Source organism: Cebidichthys violaceus, unplaced genomic scaffold (assembly GCF_023349555.1).
Source record: "Cebidichthys violaceus isolate CVI_PGR_0920_01 unplaced genomic scaffold, fCebVio1.0.p SCAF_5, whole genome shotgun sequence".
In the NCBI taxonomy this organism is placed as follows: Eukaryota; Metazoa; Chordata; class Actinopteri; order Perciformes; family Stichaeidae; genus Cebidichthys; species Cebidichthys violaceus.
The window spans coordinates 18894808-18920024 of record NW_027176705.1 but is presented as its reverse complement, the minus strand read 5'-3'; the positions used below and the strand labels follow the sequence as shown (position 1 = coordinate 18920024).

The 25217-nt window shown below is 45.1% G+C and overlaps 1 protein-coding gene across 2 annotated transcripts in view; it reads right to left on the bottom strand.

The window, feature by feature from the left end:
* arnt2 (aryl-hydrocarbon receptor nuclear translocator 2) overlaps nt 1-24863 on the bottom strand; it is a 52664-nt gene extending 27801 nt beyond the window's left edge. Inside the window, exons 1-7 of one of the 2 annotated variants that reach the window (XM_068730269.1) lie at nt 23980-24863; nt 16082-16193; nt 12514-12561; nt 9334-9535; nt 7521-7734; nt 4283-4385; nt 336-401 (exon numbers count right to left, since the gene is read on the bottom strand). In XM_068730269.1, coding sequence (XP_068586370.1) covers nt 336-401; nt 4283-4385; nt 7521-7734; nt 9334-9535; nt 12514-12561; nt 16082-16193; nt 23980-24010 — 776 coding nt within the window. In that variant the 5' untranslated portion in view covers nt 24011-24863. Of the gene's footprint in view, nt 1-335; nt 402-4282; nt 4386-7520; nt 7735-9333; nt 9548-12513; nt 12562-16081; nt 16194-23979 lie in introns of both variants that reach the window. The other variant, XM_068730268.1, reaches the window with a different exon arrangement.
* Between the last annotated feature and the right edge of the window lie 354 nt (nt 24864-25217).

Here is a 25217-nt window from a genome sequence, read left to right as displayed (position 1 = left end):
GTAATCCACAAGTCAGTGAGGTCCCTGTGATTTGGTCCACTTCTTGTATTCGGTCTGCGCTGTGAGCGTGGGTAATAACTGAAGGTGACCCAGATGATGTCAACCTCTTCATCCACGGCTCTCAGCTCATCTGGATCTTAGCAGCTGGACAGTTAATCTTTAGACTAACCCGGAGACTATCTGAATCTTTACAATCACATATGATTTCATCTGACGCCTGTCAACTCCCAGTCACACTGGAAGAGGATTTGGACAACTGGCGGGAGCATGTCCTCCAGAGAGGGAAGAGTCCGGCAGAAAGTAATTACAGAGGATTAGAGAGGAAGTCGCTGTACCTGTATCTCTTCCTCATGTTAGACAGGCGGTTTAGGGAGATGTGATCCAGAGGAGCAGTACCGCACCTGCACACAAGCAAGAAACAAAGACAAAGGCATACGTTACATTCCAGTGGTACGTGACGCCAGTTAGTGGCTGCTAATCACCGTCCCCTCTTTATGGACAAATACAGTGTTGGTACTTCACCACAGTTGTGTGAATAATGAATCCGAGCAGCATGGCGGGAAGTCGGATAAATATACAGAACCTTCTTTTACAAGTTTGTAGAGTGGAAGGAAAGCAGCTCAGTGTGAGTGTCATGTGAGGGGGGGAAAAGTCACCACACAACACTTTGATCACCACCAGCTGGACTTTGTTGACTCAGTTTGGTCCGATTCAAGTCAAAGCAAGTTTAAAGGTTCTATATATGCTACTTAAAACATGAATATACCATCCAACAACTATTGCCTATATGTAGACCTGAGCAGAGCATGACGTCTCCTTCTGTGTGTGTTCTTGTCAGAGCTTCTCTGTGCATGTCAGTGCATGTCAGTGCATGTGAGCATGCCCACTGGTTAGCTCTCATGCGGCGGTAACAGCTGATGACGCCGCCCCGACCCCAAGGCATCGTCGTGGAAGAGTAGCACCGTTAGCTGCAAGCCGCTAGCTTTTGTTTTCATTGGGTTTTTTCCGATTTTCGAGGACCCAATGTGGCTCAATGAAATGAATGAATCCCAAAGATATTCAGTTTACTATCATAAGCAGTATGTTTACTTCATCTGGCTACCGACTCCACTACCAGTTGGACAGAGGACAACTTCACATTAACCACGAAGAGAGTCGCCAAGTGTGTGTCAGCACAGTGCTGCAGCAGATCAAGACAGGTCGACATGCAGTTCACAGGCTTCTCATGACGGCCTCGCTACACATGAGCGCCACAAACAGGACCGGCTTGTTATTGTTAATGATACTGAATCTCATGCAGTTCAAAAAATATATATTTTGGCCAGTCATTTTTTTCAGTTTACCAGACATTGTAGTGGTGGCAGTCGCCTGAAGCATGAGTGAGAGACTACTAGTGGTGTGACGGACGTTATTATGATGCGTTCGATGTTATCTTTATTAACCGAATAAATCCAGCTGTTTGGAGGAGATGTTTCACAGTAATATAAAACATATTAGAGATGAATTATGAGCTGTTTAACTAGCTCTAAGCAGCTGAGAATACATCAAAAGATTTTTTTTTTTAGTCAGTAAAATTATCTTAATCTTTTGAATTGAGCTATTTTTTTGATGAAAATAACCACTATAGATGACTTTAACAAAGTAAAAAGATAGCATTTAGAATTTGTGACGCTTTACACCGACAGTTGAAATGATTTTCAGGACAGTGATGAAAAATAATAGCCGGGAGCCTATTGAATCAGCTGCTACAACAAAACAACAACAAGAAAAAACGTGATCGATGCGTCTCAATACTGTGTTGTATTTACTATATTGCGTCCCTCGTGACTACACTCACTATATGTCCTTTTTGTAGCACTGACTACATGGTATCCCCACTCAGTGTGTCGAGTCAGACAGTGCAGTTGGAACAGTGGAGGCAGCCATTGCTCCGGCTGAACTTCCTTTAAGGGCAGCGGTAAACAGTCGGAGGGTGTTTTTCTCGTGTCTGAACATTACATAAGCCGGCCTGGATCTCATAATGGCTTCCCTGAAGTGTGCTGTGTTCCTCAGCCGTGTTTATGTATGTGTCACAGAGGTGGTTGCAGTTCCACTGTTCGCTTGCAGTTTCTCCCGGCGTCTCGGCGGCATGTTGTTTGAATTATGTAGAGCCTAGAATAGCAACGGAACAGAAGAACATGCCAATCCGACAACAACTCCTAAACCGCGTGCCACGCTGAGGCTCTCGTGCGACCGGCGGGCCTTTGCGATAGATCCAGACAAAACAAAGCCGCAGCCAGCACGTCAGCAACAAAATGGGAAAGGTGTGTTATTTGGTTAAACTAACACCGAGCTCGTGAGGGCCCTCGGGGCAGTCACAGCTGCTTTGATGCAGTTTGTAGCCAGTGAGTAATGGGCCAAACTGTGAGACCCTGACATCATAGAGCACACGGAAAACAAGAAACACTCAGCGAGAAACTGGCTCTGTAAAGACGTCAACAGACGGCAATCATTATTACAATATAAATAGTGTCGCTATCTATGACACATGGAAACATCAGTCATTTAACCAGCAGCCTCTGGAGAGCAGAAACATTCCTGCTGGACAGTCGGGGTAGAAAGTCACGCTGCTTGAGGTTCATGTGGCGTCTGATCCTTTAAAATGCAGGAATGACATTTGGAATGAATAATGACACGTTATTGCTGTTTGGCAGTAAGGGGCTGGGGTGTGCACACTGTCACAACTGTCCGTTACAAGCCACTGTTACGGAACACGAGTTTTCTTGTCAAGCACATTTGAACTCTATTGCTTCAAGTGCAAGCCAACGACACAATACAGGCTCCTTTTAGAGCAGAGCCATTAACACCTCGTCCAGTCATCACTTATCGTCCGTGTAAGAGTCGGAGTGGACCCCACAAACTCCTAACATGCTAAATATGTCCGTTTGTTGTTGCGCGTTCTTTCTTAAAGCAGCTACAATTGATATTTCCATAATAGCAATGATGTATACGTTACAGTTTGTGAATGTAAAACATTATGTGGACGCTGCGGTGGATGATTCCGATATTGATGTGCTCAAAATGAAGTTATCTCTCCCCCTTCTTTATCACGGTTTAAGTGCTTTGTTTTGAACCAGTACTCTGAGTACACACATATGTACATTGCTACTTTTTACCTCTGTTAGTAATCTCGCGTCTACTTCCCTCCCGTGTCTCTGACTCGCCCTAATAGCTCTACACAGGCCTTCATATTATGATTAATTGTGGGTATAATAGCCTGAACACCACAATCAATCAACATAGATTGTTGTGTGTGTGTGTGTGTGTGTGTGTGTGTGTGTGTGGGGGGGGGGGGCTAATTGGAAGCAGCTCAGCAGGACTCCTGAATGAAAGAAACAAGACTGCCACTCAGGTCTTTGTTAAGGGTTAGAGGCTGTCACTGCGTGAGCTGCATCGCTCTGACTGGCTGCCAGGTTACACCGGCCCCTGCTGTTTCAGCTTGTCTGTAGGCCAACTGATTCACATCTACCGTCTCAAAGCAGATGTGTGCTCATATCAGACGCTTCAACGTGCTTCATTTTAGACACACCTCGATCATTTTACTGAGCCTTGATCGAAATCAAGAGGAGGAAAAAGAGTGACCTCTAGGGGCAAACCCAACTGAGAATTTACAAAGTCCGATCTGACTGGTCAAGTCTTGCCTATTGTTGACTGATCATATTTTTTGCTCATTTATCCATATTCTCATTAGCAACGTTGGCCGTGTTCAGAGAGTCGACCACTCGGTGTCGAGTGTCTCGCAGACAGCTCTGGTCTCTGAGCCAAGAAATGTCCTGCGGAGGCTGGAGGAGGACAGCGAGGGACGGCTCAGTGGGACAGGATGGGCCTCAGACTGACCTGCACTGCTATGCTACCCCCGGCATTCCAGGGTGTTCCAGGCAGGCAGGCAGGCACACACACACACACACACACACACACACACACACACACTCAAGTTCTGCATGCAGCACCAAGATGATGATGAGGTATTGTAAAACGTACCAAAGCCAAGACTTCTGAAATGTTTGTGAAATAAGAAGTAGTGTAATACTATTGGAATTCAATTATGTGACTGGACTGACACATTTCATAATGTTGCATTACTGAAATTCTGAAGTTTTGTAAGCGGATGAGATCGAACAACACGAGATGATGTAAGACTTGCAGTTCTGGACGGACCGCTCGCTGTTCGCCTGAGTCGGTCAAAACCGAGTCAGCCGACACAAATAACAACACACAGTCACACACACACACACACACACACCTCATGCGGCAGATGAAGGACCGTCGGGAGCCCATGCACATCCTCATGGAGGACTGCTGGCCCTCCTTCTTCACGGTTCCGGTCTTCAGGTCCAGAATCCGCCCTGTTGACACACAAACAGCAGATCAAATTCAAACTCCATGAACGGGCAGACCAGTAAATACATTTACAACGAACGAGCCGGTTACTTCTCATAACCTGTATTCTTATGAGCAGAGGACCTGTATGTGTCTACTGGGCTGAGACTCACCGGTTCACTCTATGATCACAGCGCAATAGTTGTGACCTTTCACCTGTGGACATGTAATCACACTGTCTAACACAGCAGGAGGCCAAACACACAATTATGAAAGAAGAAAATTCAACCAGATTTCAGATTAAAATAGTTTATCTCTTCGCCTTTGGGTTGCACCTGTTGTTTGGCAGATATTTGTGCTTTTAGCTAACAATGAACAAAGATGATTGTGTGGGGATCATGTACAGAGCTGGCGTCACGGTCACGGTCATGTCAGCTGTAAAAGAGGTCGCCGTGGGCAGCGGCAGGTTCTCACCGCCACATTGACATTGTCCCATCAGCTTTGGAGTTCCTGTTCCAGAACAGCGGTGTTTTAATGAACTTACAGTAGAAGTCCCTCATAGGCCTGATTCATCAGACTGTGACTAACATCCATTTGTGTGAGAGTTGTTTCCCTCAAACGATCCTATTTACTGGCATTGAGACGTTCCTGTGGAGGCCCAAAGAGACAGCTGATAAGTGGAGCTGCCAGAGGAAGCCCACTCCTCCTACACAGAGGTCACGATGACCCTCAGAGTCTTGATTTTGTCAACACCTTCCTGCGCTGACACCGTGAGAAGAATTAGAAATCACTTCATAACTGGCACTTGAAGTGAATCCAATTAGTCAAACTATTTCTCATTTTGACCTGATCCCTGATCACACGGTTACAGTGGTTTGTTTGGACTACATTCGTGTTGAGATAAGGGAGGGGAGACCCCGCAAGCTGGGCTTTTGCAACTGTAACCGGCGCAATCTCCTGTCTCCATCATCGTTAGAACGGGACTGAGCCTCTCCAGATGGAAATGGAATTCGTAACATATCTTGCATGTGTGGAGGTGATGAAGGAGAGCAGGCTGAGGAGCATGGTAAACACACGACAGACCGCATCACATCTTCGACAACTAGCCCAAAGAACAACAAGCACATGCCATTCTCTCTCACTCAACACTATTTTCCACCGGCATGACTTTGCATGCTGGGAGTAAAAACCGTACTCATATCCTGCTCAGAATGAATGTTGCATTATATGTACGTATATATATATATATATATATATATATATATATATATATATATCGCTGCTTTGACCTTTGACCATTCTCTCTTAAGGATTGTCACATCAGAAGTTCAAAATCTGCTGTATAATAAAGTTATTATTATCATTACATAACATGAATGTTGTTTTTGCACAGACCTTCTACTCGCAGTGGGGAAAGCATTCCAGCAACCACGAAGCTCCGACCAGAGAACGTGAGAGCTAATGTGCCAGATGTTCAGCCGGACCGGAGCTGTTTATGCGTTTGGAATTTCAGAAAGATGGAAATAAATGTCCCTGCCGTAACCAGAATATCACTCCATCCCACCACACGGACATTCTAAAGTAAGCCAGTCCCACCCGGATGGAGGTTCTTCTCTGAGCACACCTTCTGAAAGTCTTTCTTTCACTTCATTACGGGTTCTATTGTTCTCAACAAGTTTGGGGAGAACACGTATCCCCTTGCTTGCTGAGAGCGAGGTGAGAATCTCGCGTTTGTGTCCGTGATCCCAGTAAATGGATCCCATCATTCTTCATAATTCCCACAAAGAACTACAGACGGCAACAACTGGCGTTCCGTCCGATTCTCGTTGTTCAATCCTCCACATCGGTGAGCTACGACAGGCTCACAACGAAGTAGAAGCAGAGAGCAGCAGCAGGAGGAGACACAGTGCTTTAGTTCCACTGAATGAAACTCTTGAGAAATATCGGGCCTTCAAAGGCTGCGTACGTGCTCGTGTGTGTGCTCGTGTGTGTGCTCGTGTGTGTGTTTTTCTTCTGTCGCAGCTCTACATGGATTAGTGTGTTATGTAGATTACTCTGGGGTCATCTGGAGCGGACCGTGGAAGGACCGCCGCGGAGCCAGCAGAGGAAGACGTTCAACAGACAATGCTGCCCTCTGGTGAGCGCCATGAGCATGTGGGACATGTTGTATTTGACGGTAGTCTGAGATGTCAGAGAATGATTCAAGACTGTTTGTTGTAGTGGCGAGAGCGGGTGAGATGGTTCCTGCCTGTTTGAAACAGTGAGCGTGTGTTACTGTATGAGTGTCTACCTTTGATCGAAATGTCTTGAGATAAGACAGGAAGTCTGAACTAGGATAGGACTCCATGACAAGCTAAGAGCAGCCTGTTAGGACTGCTGTGTTAGTACGATGGTTGGTACTGCACTGAGCTGTGACACGGGGGGTTGCTGTTGAGGAATGAGTCCATGTTGGGTTCTTTCTGATTAATATAAATAGACATTAACCCTTTGGAAGATATCATTTATATCGTCTTTATTCATCCTGGGTTTCCTCTGTTGTGTTACGTTCTTTAGGTTTTTACTTCCACATCAGCTTGGTGTTCCTTTTCTTCTTTCTTTTTATAAACAGAGCATGAAACTATTGTTCCTCCTAATACTGCCGCTCCTGTTTCTCTGCCTGTCCATGTACAAGCTGCCCACTGAATTTCTTCATCAGCTATTTTTCGGATCGGTAATAGTTTTTCGTGTCTTTCTAGGATACTGGTCGTCTGTTGAACGCTGTACTTTTGTTTGTTTCGCTCAAATATCGCTACGATGGGCCAGATGTTGACCGTCTGTGCAGGTAGTTTGGTCATGAAAGCCATTACAGATGTTTTGAGGTCTTCTGGGGTTTTGTTCAGGACTGCTGGTGAAAAACCAGATTGTCTCTCCTGCTGCATGCTTGTGAGGTACGTCCAGAATAGTCTCTTTCCTGTTTTTGGTTTTCAGTGGCATCACAGTACTGACCCTCGCTAGACATGCGGTGAATTTGCAGTCTGAAGTCACAGCTGTGTCAGTGATGGAGCTCAGGAAAAGCCCAGGTGTAACTACCAACATTAAGAAGCTGCTTTCCGGGGGCTGGGGCTTTGCAAACCAATCATGAACAACAGCGGCTGTATTTGTAGCGAGAGCGCTTCCTCTACCTGTCATGGAGTTTTCTGAAGTGCTGAGCTGTTCCCTCAGCTTGTCCACATCGTCAGGGTGGACCTGCTCATACAGAGTGCTGCCAAACCACTCCGCCTGGGGATGGTTCAGCACCGGCGCCACCGAGTCCGACACGTATATCACCCGACCCGTCTCCGCGGCAACCACGAACAGGAAGCCGTCCGCCGCCTCCAGGATCAGATGCTTCAGTTCCTACGGGGGAGCAGAACGGCCACATGAGCTCACAGACATAAACACACCACCAGATAGCACCAAAGACATGTGCGCTGACGAAACACAGGACTAGTGTTCAGGATCGGTACTACAAGGAGGAGGGAAGGTGGTCTGTTCACATCAACTCAATCTGTTGGGCAGTTGAGAGTGCGTAGGGAGGGTTGAGCTTGTGCTCCTTTGCATGGATGACTAAAGAAACACCATGCATAGCGACAGAAAACGCGACAAAGCAATCCATTTAGCTGTTACCCTCTTCCACTAATAAGACATCTATACTGGTGTGAGCAACGTTTAGGGACACTGTAACATGTGTTTTTACCTCTCATAAAATAACAGTACAAATCTTTACTTATTGGTGAACTTAATAAACCGGGATATTAATATCACGTTTAGTGATCGCAAACTGGAAAATATCGTCTGCTGTATACATGGCAGGTGAATACAGGTTCACTTCTTTAACTTCACCTGAAAAAATAAAAATAAAAGAGCGCGTCAGTGTATTTTATCATTATTTCATTACTTACTACTCAAGTCGTTTTTTTTCAGTAAATATTTTTGTATTCTAACTTTCCACCGCTGATTAATACCATGCTGTAGAAAAACAATCAGTGTGGATCCCTGTTCACTAACTAGCCATAGTTAGGAACTAGTAGCACACGGCATTGATTAGCGCGCGGCTAGCGCAGTTTGAACATATGTCAAAGCAGAACGATAAAGGGGGTCGAGTAAGACCAAGGAAGTGGTCCGGCTGAGACAGGAACAGGTCTGTGACCGGACGCCTTCATGAGGACGGAGACCAACGCAGCGAGAACGTGAGTCTCTTAGTTGCTTTGAAGAAGATTTGACCGTTGCCATAGTAATCGACATTCAAGTCAGTATTCAAATGCCACAGGGATTTTTTGATGTATTTTTATAAATATGCATACATGCAAAAATCCCAAATAGCATTTGAAACAAAGAAAAGTAATCCCACATTATTCATTATGCATCAACATGAATTATTAAGAGTTTTTTCTCCGAAGGATAGCGATGTCTGGGGTGTGTGTGTGTGTGTGTGTGTGTGTGTGTGTGTGTGTGTGTGTGTGTGTGTCCAGCGGAGGAGATCGATACAGTCTAGACAAAGCAGGTCTTTTATCTTATATGTTGCTTTAGGCGACAGCATATCTATCTATTCATGTGTTTATAGGCCTGCAGATGAGCAAATCATTTTCATAGGCTATCGCTGTAATTTATCACTGAATTTATTTCAATGAAAAGGAAAATCCTTAAAGTTTGATTTCTGTCATCAATTCTCATTAGGTAATAACAGCAAAGAAAGTAACAATATAAGTAATGCAGGTTTGAGCAAAGTTGGACAGCTTACCCACAATGCTCCCCGTGGAGCGGGTTTTAAGAGATCAGTGTCTCTCCAGGTGGCCCTGAGCATTCCTACAGGTATTTTGCATGAATAACTTTGTAGAAATGAGTCTTTTCTTTGACATTGAAGTATTGAATTATTGAAAACACCTGTGATTCAATGTAGTCAAGAAATAAAACAAGAAACAGTCCAAGGATGTCCTGGGTCTGCCGGTACAGTACCTGTTCAGTGAGGAAGGAGGGCTTATAGGCCCCATCGGTGGACGTGTTGCCAGTGCCCCTCATGGATTTCATATGGGAGACGGCCATACGCAGGATGGTCAGTTTGTCGGGCTTCCGGGCCAGGGCGCTGCAGGTAGGGACCATGTCTGACAGCTCAGTGATGTATTGGGTCATTTTGTTGCGCCGGCGTCGCTCAATCTCACTGTGGTTCTCTCTAAAACAGAGAAAATGCAGTTTGACACTTGGAGAGCACAGACTGGGAGCCACTAGCCAGCCCTGCTGGTGCATCGGATCATGATTCCTCTCCGGACCTCTGACTGCGCCTCACGTCGTCGATGTCCCTCAACCTACCATCTGTTTTAGTCCAAACTGAAATGCTGGAGGAAGGATTTTACCACTAAATCACACTTTTAACAAGTGACGGTATATTGCCTGGAATCTGTAATAAATTGTTGGGATCAACCTTTCGGTTGAACGACTGATGCTGCGTGTTTGAATAAAATAGCTTGCCACCTGCTCACTATTCAATTTGAAGACGCATAACTGCTTTGACTGCTTATCAACGCAGGTCAGCCAGAAAGGTCTTTGACTGAGGAGGAATTGATTCAGACAGCTGGAGGGACTGTGTGTTTGTGAGCTGAAACCCATGTCTCTCAGGACGAGACAAAGTCCCCTTCAGACTCATTGATATACCAGTGACACTATTCACTGAGACCATCGATGTTTCTTTCAGGGGATGTGTCTGATTGCTGGTGTTTGACACTGTGGGTGTTTTAGTGATGTGATAAACTGAGTTTATGATATTTCCTGTCATTATTGACACAGATGTTTCTGCGGATAAACATCATTATTCTTTCTTTTAGGACTGCCTCATCTACTTTGTGTCCAGAAAGGGCTTAAAGGGGGCTCATGCTCATTTTCAGATTCTGTTGTATTTTGGGTTTAAACTTCTTTTTTTTTCATACTGGCTGTGTGAATAATACACTTGTATTCTTCTTCTGTTTGAAACGCTCCGTTTTAGCGCCTGTCTCTTTAAGCTCAGTCTGCTCTGATTGGCTCGTAAGAAAAATACGGCGCACCTTTTGCAAAAGTAGTTCCCGAAACTTTTGCCGGTATATTCTAATGAGCCTGCATGTGACATAGGAAGCGGAGCCAGATCTGACTGGCTTGTTGAATCACATGTTTTCTGTCTAGACAGCCCACAAAAAAAAAACCCAAGGATATGTCCCCTTTAAGCCGTCGACGCATCGACACACCAGACGTCTTTGTTTCCTGGTAAAGCTCTTTGCAGCGGTCGTTTTTCGGTGGCCGCGCTCTGCTCTCCCGCCAACTCCGCTGTGCCTAGTTTGAAAAGTGGGCCGTTCCCACAAGACTGCCACATGATTGCTTAGAAGAAGCTTCCTTTCTGTGATGTATTATATTGTCAGTATCAAGCAAAGTACCGCTGAGTACTGACATCTGCACACCTGTTGAGAGGAGTACTGCCCCACCATCTGTAGCCAGACATGTGATATTCAACATACATGACAAATACGATTGTCTTGGGTCAGAACAGGTGTGTAGTGTGCAGGCTGTGCAGTCTGTTGAGCCCTGAGTGAAGGGAACATCCTCTGTGGCCACAGCTACCTAGGCCTACCTGGCGAATCTCTCCTTATCCCCACCAGGAATCTCATCATCATCATGATCATCATCATCATACCTACAGAGAAGAGAGGACACAGCATGTAACACAACGTACACACACACACACACACACACACACAGGTACAACAGCTTCTCTGTCTATATTCCTCACATGCAATGATCGTCACGTATTAATGCATGAGAGTAGACGGTTCAAAGACTGATGGGAAGAACATGACACACTAAAGTAGTGCACAAACTGTGCTAACTAAAGAGCCTCGTGTTGTGAATCTGATTGAATCTAAAAGTAAGGCAGCAACATGGAACAAACACACATTATGCTTATATATCATTATTAGAATTATAGTAGGGTAATGGACATTTTGGGGGGGTACATGGTCTAAATACCTGAGATGAACTGGTTCAACCTGTCTGATAGTCGCTGCCCTACAAGACCATAGGAGCAAAAGAATAGCAGTAGCAGTTTGAGTCTCAGAAGCACCTGAACGCCTCACGGTGAAATCTTTCTGTGTGGATTTTATTCATTGAATGTGAGCAAAGCTTTCTGCTGAGGAAGGCCACGAGATGGGGAATGTCCACCAGCAGTATAAGTACGCTTTCACCCGTCTGTTCACATACAGGGACCCTAGTTGGAAAAGGATGTCAAAGGCAAACAGCCCTACATTGCAGCGCGACGTCTACTGAACCGAAGCTAGAATGTAGAGAAAGTTATCTTCACGCTGTCCTGTCTCAGCTGTCTTCATTCTTTAGCTAAAAAGACCCAAACGGCCCAAAGACCTTCCTCGTCTCTCTGTGCATCGCTGCGAGTCACACACTGAGTGAACATAAGCTCCTGGCGAAGACAATCAGCCAATCACTTCTTCTAACGTTCTCCTTCACGGAGACAATATGGAGCTTTCTTGTAGCCCGATAAATCATACATGTAATGCTACTGTCCATTATCAAGAGTGCAGTTCCTCCTGTGTTCAGCAGGGAGCAGCTCCTCCTCCTCCTCCTCCTCCTCCTCACTGCCACCACTCAACTTAGCAGAGTTAAATCCACTGCTGTGTTGTCGGCTCACAAATAAAGCACTTACTGTAATGCACATCCTACAGACGTTACACTCTACGCAACATGAGAAGAGAGAAAAAGGGGAAATAAATGAAACGTGAGGTCGGTTGAGATGCGGTGACAGAGAAACACTCGAGTCCCTCTTTAAAAGAAAAAAAGACAGAACGACATTTTGAATGGAAGGTGAAGAGCAACAGTCAGCGGTACAAACAGAGGGTATCTGCAGGGTTCTTGAACAGCCTTTCATCGCCACCACCTGACATTATGCTGAGATCAACGTCAAAACCCAAAGAAGGAGTGACTTTGCGTTCACACTGTGCTGCAAACCCGTTGTTGAACCGAGTGCAATGAAATACTTTAATATGCTCATGTCAGCTTTAATTTACCACACCTGCGGATACCCTGAAACAGGAAGTGAGTTTCCTCTGTGGAGGGCTTCTCAAACACGCACACAGGGCCGGTGCTTCCTGCTTTCTTCGTGCTCACCTTGAAAATTTGCTGGGTCCCTCTCCGTCTTCGTCATCGAAGTCCATTCTGGGAAACAAGCACAGGAACCATAGTGACTACTTCTGTTAGACCTGCCAGCCGACAGCGCTCTCTAGTGACTGCATCCCTGCGCCTTCTAGTACATCCACAGCAGTAAACAGCTGGAGACGAGTTCTTCCTCATCTGGTTCCGTTGCGTCTGATTGAACCAACAGACCGATGTGTGCATCAGGCCAACGGTTGATGACTCAGCATTACAGAGCCAACGCTCTCATCTCAACGCCATCCCCTCATTGCCCTCTTCCGCTGTGATCCAGTCACTGTGACACAGTTTGAATCAGTCACCTGTGACCGGAGTCAGCCGAGGCGTCGTGGTGGTTAAAAAGCCGACATCGACGCATCTGAGAAAAACAACTCAGGAGCTGGAATGAAGTCTGATGGAGGAAGGAATCGCAGCATCATTTGGTTCTGCGGTATTTTGAGGTAAATGCCTGAAAGAAGGTTATTATTAACAGATGTGTTCAAAGAGCATCCCAGTGTAACAGCATGGTAGGCTGCAAAACCTACAGCACCACCTGACACTTCCCTTCGTCTTTAAAGGTGCCAGATCCGAGATCGGGAGCGTTTCTATTGCCGGCGGCTCATAGCTAATGGTGCTAACTGTGCTAACGGTGCAAACAGCGGCAACGGCGTTGACAGAGCTAGAAGTGTTTACCTGAAGGTGGGCGCTACGCTTCCACAAGGATGCTTGAACGCTGTAGGAGGGCAGTGCAGAGCGGCGGCAGTGAGCTAACCAGTGGGACACGCTCACGTGCACTAACATGCACTAACATGCACTAAAGGAGAAGCTCTGGTATCAACACAGAGGGCAAAGAGACTTCATTCTCTGCTCAGGTGGACATTACTCCTCTAGATCTTTACATGATACTTGTTTGCTGATGCATTAATGTTCAGACTATACAGCTTCTCTGACATGACTTGATGTTTGATTTCCATGAGCGGACTCAATGTAAACAGCGCCAGCATGTGAGTGTATTGATCGGGCAGATTGTAAAAGTAAGACGTAGCATTATGTGCGTCGCTGAGACTGTATTCAGCAGCCAGGTGGGCTGAGTTTTCACTGATCTGGAAACGACAAAGATCAAGTCATTGACAGTTCAATTAGTTAGCAGGTTGGTGGAAACGCAGCACACCTGGCTGCAGCTAAGAAGATGTTTTTTTAGGGGGGGGGGGGGGGGGGGGCTGCCAGAATGTGGATGCAATTTGAGACCAGCAGTGATCCATGACATAAACATTGGGGCTTCTGGACCTCTGCCCAGAGAGAAAGTTGCCAAGTTGGCAACTGTGTGAGCGCGCGATATCCACCATACGCTTCGTATGGACGACTTCTGTGCGAAACTCCAGAACAAGTTAGATGTGCGGCATAAGTTACCATGGCGATCGAACCAGGTTAAAGCAGAGCCCCCTTAGTGACACTGAAAACTCTGACTTTAGGCTTATCTTACTGCTAACCCACTAGTCTTGCTTTGTAGTACACTCCTGTGGTTACACACACACACACACACACACACACACACACACACACACACACGCACACCTGTCTCTGCTCAGTTCGTATGCATGATCTACCTGATGGCTTGATGCACCATGTCAGCAGCAGTTTCTTTATGAGGGGGAATGGAGAGGATTATTTTGTCTGTTGTTGTCTTGGGATCCTCTTACTCAACTACAACCTGGCTCATCCACACACACACACACACACACACACACACACACACACAGCTTCATAAATAAAGCAACAATGACAGAGACGAGAGGAGTCCCTGTTGTCTCCCTGTGCCATGTTTATTTGGCATATTGCCTGGATCCGGTCCTGTATTATTTATTCATGTTTGTGTAGGCCTAATGCCTGTGCACGGGTTAAATGCATCGCTTTGGCCCCGGAGGATTTCCATTTACAACGTACTGGAGTCATGCGCAGGGCCCCCGTACGCTGCTTCCTCCACACTAATGCAGAACCAGAAAATGCCATTCACAAGTCAAATGAGGCTCCATTCATTATGGAGTTTGAGCTTGTTTTCCTGAAAACTCTGCGTCCAAAGTGAAACACTTTAAGAAGCTTTTTTTTTTGCCCTTTCTCTTCCTGTTGACAGAAAAAATTGCATTGCCGGCATTATTTGAATGACGATGAGCAGATGATCCCTTAACACCCAACTGTAAAGTGTTATTTTACCTCAGTCTGTCCTAACTGAACCAAATATACAGGTCGGCCTATTTGAGAAGCAAACTTCCATGAAAATATCTTATAACTTTCTGGATTTATTAATTTTTCCAAAACTTCCATGACTTTTCCTGTTTTTTTCACAGCGTGCCAACCCTGTAATGCATGAAACTTTGTATAATTTGTGTTATGATTTACCTAAATGAGTTTACCAAAAAGCTGTGAGTGGATCAAATGCTACCTTCACTGCTGTCTGTTCTCAATGAAAAGAAAAGAGACGGATCCTGTTTCTCTTTGTAACAAGCTGGCACTGACCCATGACTCATGAACCGGAGAATGAAGCTGTGACTCAGAAAAACAACGTGTGTCGTACTTTTCTACAGAATTCCTGGATAGTTGATGCAATACAGCAAAATGAAAGAAGAATGAAACATTGCAGCTAATATTGTGAGACATTATTCTGGTGATACATGCAGCTATGAAACGCCGCTTTCTCTTAATATTGGATTGCAAACTGACACAACCTCTCCTTGTGAAACATAATGTTGAGAGTTCCGTTTAAACTAACGACGCCTCAGCTGGTGTTCCGCTCTCGTCCGCTGAAATGACTTCCAGGTTGTCGTCTACAGTCTGCCTGGTTCCATGTAAATGCAGCGTGAATGAAAGAGTGAGAGCTACTCCATCCCCGTCACCTGGCTCCAGATCTGCCAATGGCAAAATGTAACTGCCATAGCGTGTTTCTACCAGTAGAGGGCAGTCGCTACGCACCAGGACCTGAATACATCAACGGTACACCTAAATAATCCCCACATCCACTGGGTTTCAGCAGTATAAAGGGCTTAGTTCATATCTAATATAATTTTAATATTTCTTCTTCTTCTTCTTAAAGCTGCTATTTTTGTCTCCTAGTACGATGCCTGGAAAACTAAATCAAACAGTAACACTGTTAACCCATTAACCAGTGTGCTCACTGAACAACACAGCACACCGGTTAATCAATAACCTGCACCAGGATGCTCCCTCTCTAACCAAGCTGCTAGAAGCTAATTAGAAAGAACTAGTATTTCGGAAAGCCAGGTTAGCTGTGGCAGCTGGACATTTATGTTGCCAAATATTTTAGCCACAAGCAGGGTGTGCACATGTGCATACAATGTCCAGCTGCACACTTCAATGTGCTTTGTAAGCTATAAACTAAATGATATGATGTCAGTGATGAGTGCTGGTGGTAACATGTATGTAATATATATACATATATATATATATATATATATATATGTATATATAGTGTGTTATTTCAGAGCCTGCTGTAGACATGTTTCCACAGCAGGTCAGCGGTGAAGACACTCACCCTCCAGATCTCCTCTTGCCCCCCCGGCCCGGCACCGCTCCTCCCATCCTCACCGGACCGCCTCCCACGGCCCCCGGCATCGCCACGGTGCCTGGCAACTCACTGCCCATCTCTGGAAGACAGAGCACAACATCAGGGTTAGCAGAGGTATTATTGTTTATCATTTATGATTATGAAAAGACGATAACCGTGTCGTGATCTCGGGGTTTTGTTTGGTCTGTTTCCTGCTTTATTTTGAAAGCCTCTCCTCTTGCGTCGTGTTTGGTTTGACCTGTCCGTCGTTGTCGCTGGTTACTAGCACTCTTATCGATTATCTTTTGGATTATTTTGTGAGAAAAAAAGACAATTCATTCAAAATTGTTTTATTATTCTTGTATGTAAACAAACAGTCTTTCTTGATCTTTTTCTTCTCTCTGCCGTGATGTGAGTCTCACGCTGTCCTGAGTCGGAGTGTGTGTGTGTGTGTGTGTGTGTGTGTGTGTGTGTGTGTGTGTGTGTCAGAGTAAAGCACAAAGAGACAGAGAGAGGAGGTTTGAGATGAGGACATCTCACTCCGGAACTTCTAAAGTACCGACAGCAGAACCGTATCAATGCGCATCAATGTTTTTACTCATTTAGAACCGGTTCCCTTTTAGAACCGGGTTTCGGGGGGGCATCCCTCTCTGGTGTGTGTTCTGACGTCTACGTTCCTGCGTTTGTTCCAGTCGGTCTTACTGGTTTGTCTTCAGTTTTGGTTCCTGTTGTCTGTTATTAAAGCTTGTGTTTGTTTGATTCTACCTGACTGCCTCCTCTCGATTTTTGGGTCGATGATTCATTTTGTTCAATGAACGAAAGCAGAAAAGGTATTAAAAAAGGATCAGTGTGCTGTCATTACTGAAACTCCTATGCTGTTTGGCACCGATCACAAAATGTAAAAAATCATATACTGCCTCAATTTTATTTTTGTAAGAAAATAATAGCATGATTCAACAGAATAAATGACCAATCCAACAAGCCGGATACATTCATCTGTGAGAGCAGAACCAGCTCATCTTGGGCTTTTTGAATGAAACGTGACTTAGCTACTCCAGAGCGCTGACATAACAGACATGGACGACGTGCTAACAGTGCTCTGCTATGTCAACCTCACGACGTGCTAACAGTGCTCTGCTATGTCAACCTCACGACGTGCTAACAGTGCTCTGCTATGTCAACCTCACGACGTGCTAACAGTGCTCTGCTATGTCAACCTCACGACGTGCTAACAGTGCTCTGCTATGTCAACCTCAAAGTACTTCAATTAGCATAAATATCCCTTCTGAACTTGGACCTCGGTGCTCCATAGGACTGAGGCGTGTACACAGACCCACACGGTGAAGCCTGGGCTGTAGTTACCGGACTCTATGTGAGGATGACATTCAGTAGTGACGACGGTAAAAAAACACACGCTGCTGTTCCATGTGTGTCACTGCGGCTGAGAGGAACTCTTATCGTGTTCATCGTCCTCTCTTAATTACCTCTCTTCTCTCTCAAACGCACCATTGTCCTCCTCACACACCAATCCATTCTGTGTGCCGTTCGCTGTTTTCCTCCGCGCACCCACTCGCTCGCTCACTCGCTCACCCGCTCACTCACTCGCTCGGTCAGATGCAACGGATAGGCCAAACAAACCCTCCGGTATGCCCCAGTGCACCGAGCAACATAGTTAATATTTGATACAGTGTGCGTTCCCCCCCCCCCACGTCTTTTCCAGAGAGGCGCTCTCACACCGCCGCGCAGGACCAGCCGTCCATCATTCATTCATGAAGTGGGTTTGAGTAACACACGGCTCTAAACTAGCGTTATGTGATGAGGAGACGGCTTCTTCGTCTGACAATCGGCGCGCTCGTTCAGCCCGGCAGGAACACCGCCGCCTTTTTTTTTTCTTCCTACCAGTCTAAAAAAGGCGCTCTTATATCTGCACAAATTACCCATGGTGCACTACACCATTCACAGCGCTACACCTGTGCCGTAAAGAAATACATTGGCTTTTTTAAAGCGAGTTCCATTATTCAGCTTTTCCGCTAAAATGTGATAACATTGAAGCCCCAATCCTCCACATGTGATGACCTGAATATGAACAGTGACAACAAACCACACCGTTACTCTGAGCGCATTAGACTTCCTCCACAGACAGGGTTGTAAAAATGCACTCATAATCTAGTATTACCCCTCATTTTCGTGTTTTATTGATTCTAATCCAATACCCTTTGTGTCAATATGTCCTCCTCACACACATGGACCGGGTGTTCTACACTCACAGCTTCTATGGAGGTTTCAGATGAAGCTTTCAACGTGTTAGTTCAGCCTTCCTTTGTGTGCGAGCAGTGAAAATACAAATTTTTTTGAAAGGTTAAGCACCGACAAATGTGCATCGAAGCGGAATATTATATAAAAACACGACACGATCGCGTCTATCTCTTTCCAATCAACTGAGACAGCAGCGTCTCATTCTATTAACATGTGCTGTATGTGTGTGTGTTTGTGTTTTTTTTAATAATGAATACACAGAACAAGTCTAGATTATGCATTTATAAAGCATGGAGAGAAAAGATGAGCGGAGACACGACACTTTTCATGTCGACGCACACAAAGCGGACGATCGGACAGGACCGGTTCTATTCGGCAGTGAAGGCCGGACCGCCGCTCTGCCGCCTCACCGGAATCCTGCAGCGGGTGCCGCTTCTGCACCGGTGACACCGCTGCTGCACCGCTCTGGTACCAGTAGTGGTCTCAGACCGGTATTGTTAAAAGAGTGCAGTAAAGGCAGCCTCTGTTCATAGAAGCAGAACTTGTGGGCCTGAGGATGATGTTGTGATCACCGTCTACAGAATAAAGAAGGAACGTTGGGTCCAGAGTGTCAAAAATAAACTAGAATTTGAATGTTTTGAAAAATGCACGCCGGTATTGTCATCAGCTTGCGAGGGTGTGTGTGAGTCATCGTGTAGCAGGAACTACCGCGGAGACAGGGCTGCGTCTGTCTGTCCGTCTGTCGACAGATGTGGTCTCCACTAGTACCAGTACAATTCTTTTTTTGGGACACCTTACTTTGAGGACAAACATGTTTTTCCATCTTTAACAAATGTGAAATGTTGCCTAAAAAACAAGCTGCTGTACAAGAACTTTGAACTGGATTCAATGTAAAACAGAAACAATCCCGTCAGTCAGCTCCATGTTAGCTCATTGCTCACATGTTGATATTGGCTTACTGTATGTCCTATGATAATGGACAAGAGCTGTGACTCAGTAAAGTGGAACATGTGTGTGTCCACAGCTGTCTATAGTAAGATGACCATCTCTGTATTCCTTTGAAAGCTTCTTCTTCAGTGCAGCTACAGCGGATCACAGGCCTGGTTTGAACTCGGTCACATCTTCAGACAGACAACAGCTAAAAAGCCCTGAGGTGAAACGCATTAATGAGCCTGTGGTGGAACTTTCTCCTTTCCCATCAGCGCTCTCTGACAAGGTTGTTCTATTCCCTCTCTGTCTCTCTCGTCTGCCGTCCTTTCTGTCTTTCCCGCGGACGTCTTTTCCCAAACCAGCGAGTCTGTCAAACCGCCTCCGGACGTTCAACGTTCATATTCCAAAGGGAATGCACAGAAAAACACACACAGACGTATATTCAAAGTAGTTTCTTTGGTTTTTAAAAAAAAACACATAACCAACTGGAGCTGTCAGGAGAGTCGATACTTCAGTACCGAGTCGATGCCGAGTGTGACAGAACTCGTTTTTCATCACCTTCCGATTCCTCTTCCCCCTGTCTCAATCTATCTCTCTGTCCGTCTCACACGCACGCACACACACACACACACACACACACACACACACACACACACACACACACACACACACACACACACACACACACACTCCGTCTCTGTCCTCAGCTCCTGACTTGTTTTCCTCTAATGCATAAAGTTCGTGGATCTGATCCGAGTGGTTGATATGTTTGCATGCTAGCCGGTGCTGATTGGCTCTCATAGCGACTCACTGACCCACGCTTCACTAACGAGTTTCAGAGTAGCTGCATGCTGAATCATTCTGAATCATATAATGAGATAGAAACCCTATGTGGAATAACAAAATTGCTTTTGGATAGAAACAATTACATAAACTGTTCTGATGAGACTAAAACATTTTGACTAAAATGTTTTGACTTTTCCTCGACTAAAGTGGACTTCAACTAAAACTATGAAACATTTTTGTTTTGAGACTAAGACTAAATCTGAAGCTGCTCAAATGAACACTGTTAGGTTGTAACTACTCTATTATGTATTATGCTGAATAAACAAAGTACTTTGGACAAAATGGCAATATTTTCATATAGCCTACACAGCGCTGTACAAAACAGGTGAAGCTTCCAAGCAACATTGACCTTTGTATTACTAACCAACATTTGAATGCTGCTTTTAATATGATCATTATTATTCATATTATACTAATTGTAGACTTAGATTCCAGAGCCAATAACAGCTGATAGTGTTTGCATTATATAATCCGGAGATCACTTTTGTGGAAAAAAAGGTTATTGTGAGAAATCAACTCAAAAGCGGCTCAGATATGACATAAACAGCACTTGTCAGCTCGCTGCAGGTTGACCAGAATTCACGTTTTTATCAAACAAAATGTTGTGCTTCAGTCCCTATTTGCTTTTAAAACGAGTTTAAGGGAAATGACATCATTAAACACGATGACAGACATTCACATTTGCATTTGTTTCATGCATTGTGGGTGATTTGTTTGTTGCGGGTCGTTCAGTTCAACACGCGACATGTGACCCAAACAGTTTGCATCTACTAGCCGCACATCTGCAAACAGAAGTTCTGGACCCGAGTTCTACCCAGACACTTTGGGCAACGCACACAACTGCTGTCAGCGCTGGCTGAGTCGCGGCACGCTGGTTGGTTAGTCCTGTTAGCCGCGTTGAAAAAGCCACGAAGTGCGTGAAACTTTACGCCAACGGTTAAACTGAAGTCGAGGCCATCTGCGGATTCACTTCAAACATTTCAGTTACAACGGTGTCACCAGAACGTGTCGAAACCCAAACGGACTGGACGGGGGGTTCAGGCAGCCTCCCACTGCAGATCAGTCACTAACGCTGTAGAGCATCACTGCCTGTATGATGGTAGACTATACCAGTCTTTTTTACTGCTATTTTACCGGATGTGTACCAAACCGTGACCCAAACACCACGGTACCTACAGAACCCTGAGTCCACCCCTACTTAATTCCCTAATACATTGTGGTGCATTACTACTAGAGGTACCACTATATAGATGTATCATCGGATGTTTGATGGATATGGCTCTACGGTATTAGAATTAGCAGATAAAGTAATAAGAAAGGACTCTACTCACTGACACGGCTGGATGCTTACAGTACAATGAAACACCCGACTTTCTGAACTGAATTCAAACTTTTCTATTAACACATTTTATACAAAATATATTTTTTGTGATTTAGACGAATAAGCCAAAGTCTTAAAATGCACAAACCAGAGAAATCACGAGCGACAATTAGCATAAATCGATTGAGCTGCTGATTATCAACTGATAGTTTCTCGTCTGGTCCGACCAACAGTCCAAAACTTTCTAATTCAGAAAAAGCTGCAAATCCTCACAAATGACAAGCATAAATCAGAGAATGTTTGGCATCTTTGAATGATGAATTACTTGAGTAATTAATCGATTATCGGAAAAGTTGTGGATTGATTTTCTTTTGATTGACAAATCAATGAAAAGAGGACTCATTCGGTGCTTTATCTTTGTGTAGATTGTCCGGTCCTGAGATCCTCCTTGTCCTCTCAAAACACGCAGCCCTCATCAGATCCTTTCACTTGTCATGTTTCACGTGCTCTTACACCAATTGGATCTGGGTGAAGGCCAGCTGGAGATAATCCTGCAGTGACACAGCGTTTACCCACGTCCCCGGGTATCTGGTCTGAGGTCAACGCACCTGACCGCACCGCCATGCCACGGGAAACGGCAAGGCTGATCGCAGATCAGCGGGCTAACTTTGTCCTCCTCTGGCTCCAGCAGCAACAGCGGCAGCATTAAGCATGACTTAATTCTAACTGGGTTTCATCAGCGGAGAGAGGAGCCGCACGTAGCTCCCGCTGCACGCTTCCCTCAAACATCTGAGCGGATCGTTACACTGCAACAAACGCAACGTGAGGGGATAACAGTGAAAGCAGTAGGTTGGCCCTGGCCTGGAGGCTTTCGTGCCGCCTCCATACGGTAAATGTACTCTCATCTAGAACGCCCAACACACTGACAAGAGACAGAGGGATCAGTTTGGTTCTGGCCTTCTTTTATCCGACGGCGTTATTTTCTCATCTGTACATTGTTCATTCTAACAACACCTCACCTCCACGCTCTGTATGCAGCCACGGTGCCATTAACCAGACAATTCTTTATTTATATTCCCTTTTCATTTACATTGCCAATGAGATGGCACCGAGCGTGAGGCAGAGCATGCATGACATGTTTTCATACGGAGGTCTCCGTGGCTCACAGATGAGTTACTGTGGCAACTCTTTCCTGATGTGGACAGCTCCTTTCTCTCCTTTTGTACCAGATAGAGAAGCTGTGGAATCACTTACGATGCTGTCAGTGCTGCTGAATAATAATAACAACAACGTTAAGGCACATCCACAGTGACATGCTACGGTACATTTTGTACAATGACTTCATTCAACTGTAACGTATTAAGTAATTGCCACGGCAGTTGACTCAGGCCATATTAAATGATTAACTACATTGTGTAAATAGGGTTTAATTATCAGGCTCATTGAAAGATGGTTTCAGTATATTTGTTCAGCGTGATGTCTAATCTGGGGGTGAAGACGTTCAGTTAAGATCTGCTAAGATTGAACAGACTCCAGCTGTTCTAGCTGTACACACCTATTCATAAAAGCGAAATCAATCTCAGCAACTCTGCGCCGGGAGATCATCACGCCAGACTCCATTTAAACATTTAACAATTCTGACTTCCTTTGTTTCTCCTGAACCGTACACTGTACTAAGAGCTTCATGAAGGACCTATTACATATTAACATCGAATTCTAGTGAATCGGCAAAGGTATAAACAACCAAGGAGCAGGTATTTCTGCTCAAGCCTAACTTTTATCAGCGGCTCACGCAGTGATCAACACGGACACGGGCTCTGAAAGTTCACGTATTATTCACTTACGCGTTTCTTGGAGTCTGGTTGCTAGATGCCGGACTGCAGACTGGTTTTAAAAAAGATCGTAAAATACTTAAACAACGCACGTCAGGCCATTATCATTCAAACGTTATTACATTGTCAGATTTGTAAATAACTTACGGTTTAGCATTTCGCTCCGTCTGAGAAAGCGGTAAACGTTACACACCGGGAGAACAAGCCCTTTCTGAGCAATAATGGATCAACAGGCGAGGAACAGAGACACACGGATACAACGTGAGTGAGGTGTTCCACAACAACACATGTTAAAATGTCACCGACGTAGCGCACAACATGAAGGGCAATGCTGGAGGGCAACGATATGCAAAGTAACCTTTTGTATCGCAGAGAGAGGAAAGCCAACGGTGAAATGAGCGCGTAGGGCTAGCTTAACCAAGAAAAGCAGAAGCAAAACACGACACCATATGCGAATAATTGTACATCTTAACACAACAACAACGTCGTTTGGACACGTAAGTTAGCTGCAAAGCCGTGAATTGTGGCAATGTAGTGAGCGGCGGTTCAGTGGGGGAAGGGGGATGGATGCTGGAGAACAGGCTTCTTCAGCGGCCCTCTTCAGCAACAGTGTAAAGAAAAGCCAGCTCTCTGCCTCTATTCTACATAACAGCAGCAATGGTTCCGCTTCGTCCCCACCAACAGACCGGGTACCGACTTACCGGACGGGTTGACCGCGGCGGGAGTTGCCATGTTTCCTCAATGGAGAAAAAAAAAAAAATAACAAAACGGCAACGATGGAGATGACGCACAATACGGCTAGAGAGTCCCCGTGAGAGAGCGTCTAAACTCCGCGGAATTGGCACGCGAGGCTCGGCCCAACCGCCTCACATCCGTCGACGCGGAGGAAAACTAGTCTGGGTTCAGACGACTAGAAAGCCGTTTTCTGTGCTCGTTCAGCAGCGGGGGAGAGAGAGGCTATGTTTAATGGAAAATTTTCTCTAAGACCAGATTTAGAGAAATGCAAGATGTCTGAGTGGAAGCACCGCGAGATTTTAGGGTTGCTTGAATAAATTAATGTTATACAGTGTGACTGGTGCAGTGATGAATGCGATGCGGAGACGTATGTGTTGCTACTCAGTGTTTGAAGTTGTATCTGAAACATGTTTGTTCCGTTGTTTGTGTTTTCTTTTTTTTGAATGATATGTATCGTCCGCTGGCCCGGAACCCTTCCTCGAGCTGCCCTGTGGTGGACGAAGCTGCTCGAACCCTCTTTAACGGACACGAACCTGGGCTCGTCTCAGAGGAGCCGATGTTCAAACAGCCCAAGATGGCAGCCTCTTGCCACATTCATGTAAAGTCACAGTTTTTAAGGTTGCAAGTCATTTATCTCATTGCAGGTGTAATATTCAGATCATCTACTGAAGTAGAACTATGTCACTATGACAGTAGACTGCTCCATAACAAGCAGCGGTGGAAAGTTATTTAGTACAGTTACTTAGGTAAACTGCTATGAGCTGTGCACGAACAGTTTTGAAACACGTGCATTTGACATGAATGGTTACAATGTGTGAGTTACACATTCACACTGATGAGCACTATCACATTGTGTGATTAAGGAGTAGGACCTTTGTTGCTCTTTCAGAGTTTAAAATGAAGTTAATAGTTTCATCAATTCTATTAAGTTAAGTCATCTACATCATGGTACTATTTTTTGGGGTTAAAATAGTTTATAGTAATCTATGGCAAAAGTAGACGCTGCATATTCTACATAAACTATAAAAAAAAATGCAATCAAATGAATCATTTATTTTTTCAATATGCAGTGATGATTGCTGGGTAATATGTCTGTTGGTATTCCAATGTCGAGTCTCTTCTTGATCATGTGATGAGACGATCCCACACACGGTAGCACGTTTTAGGCTTCACATCTGTCGAGACTGACGTGCTGAGCACATCT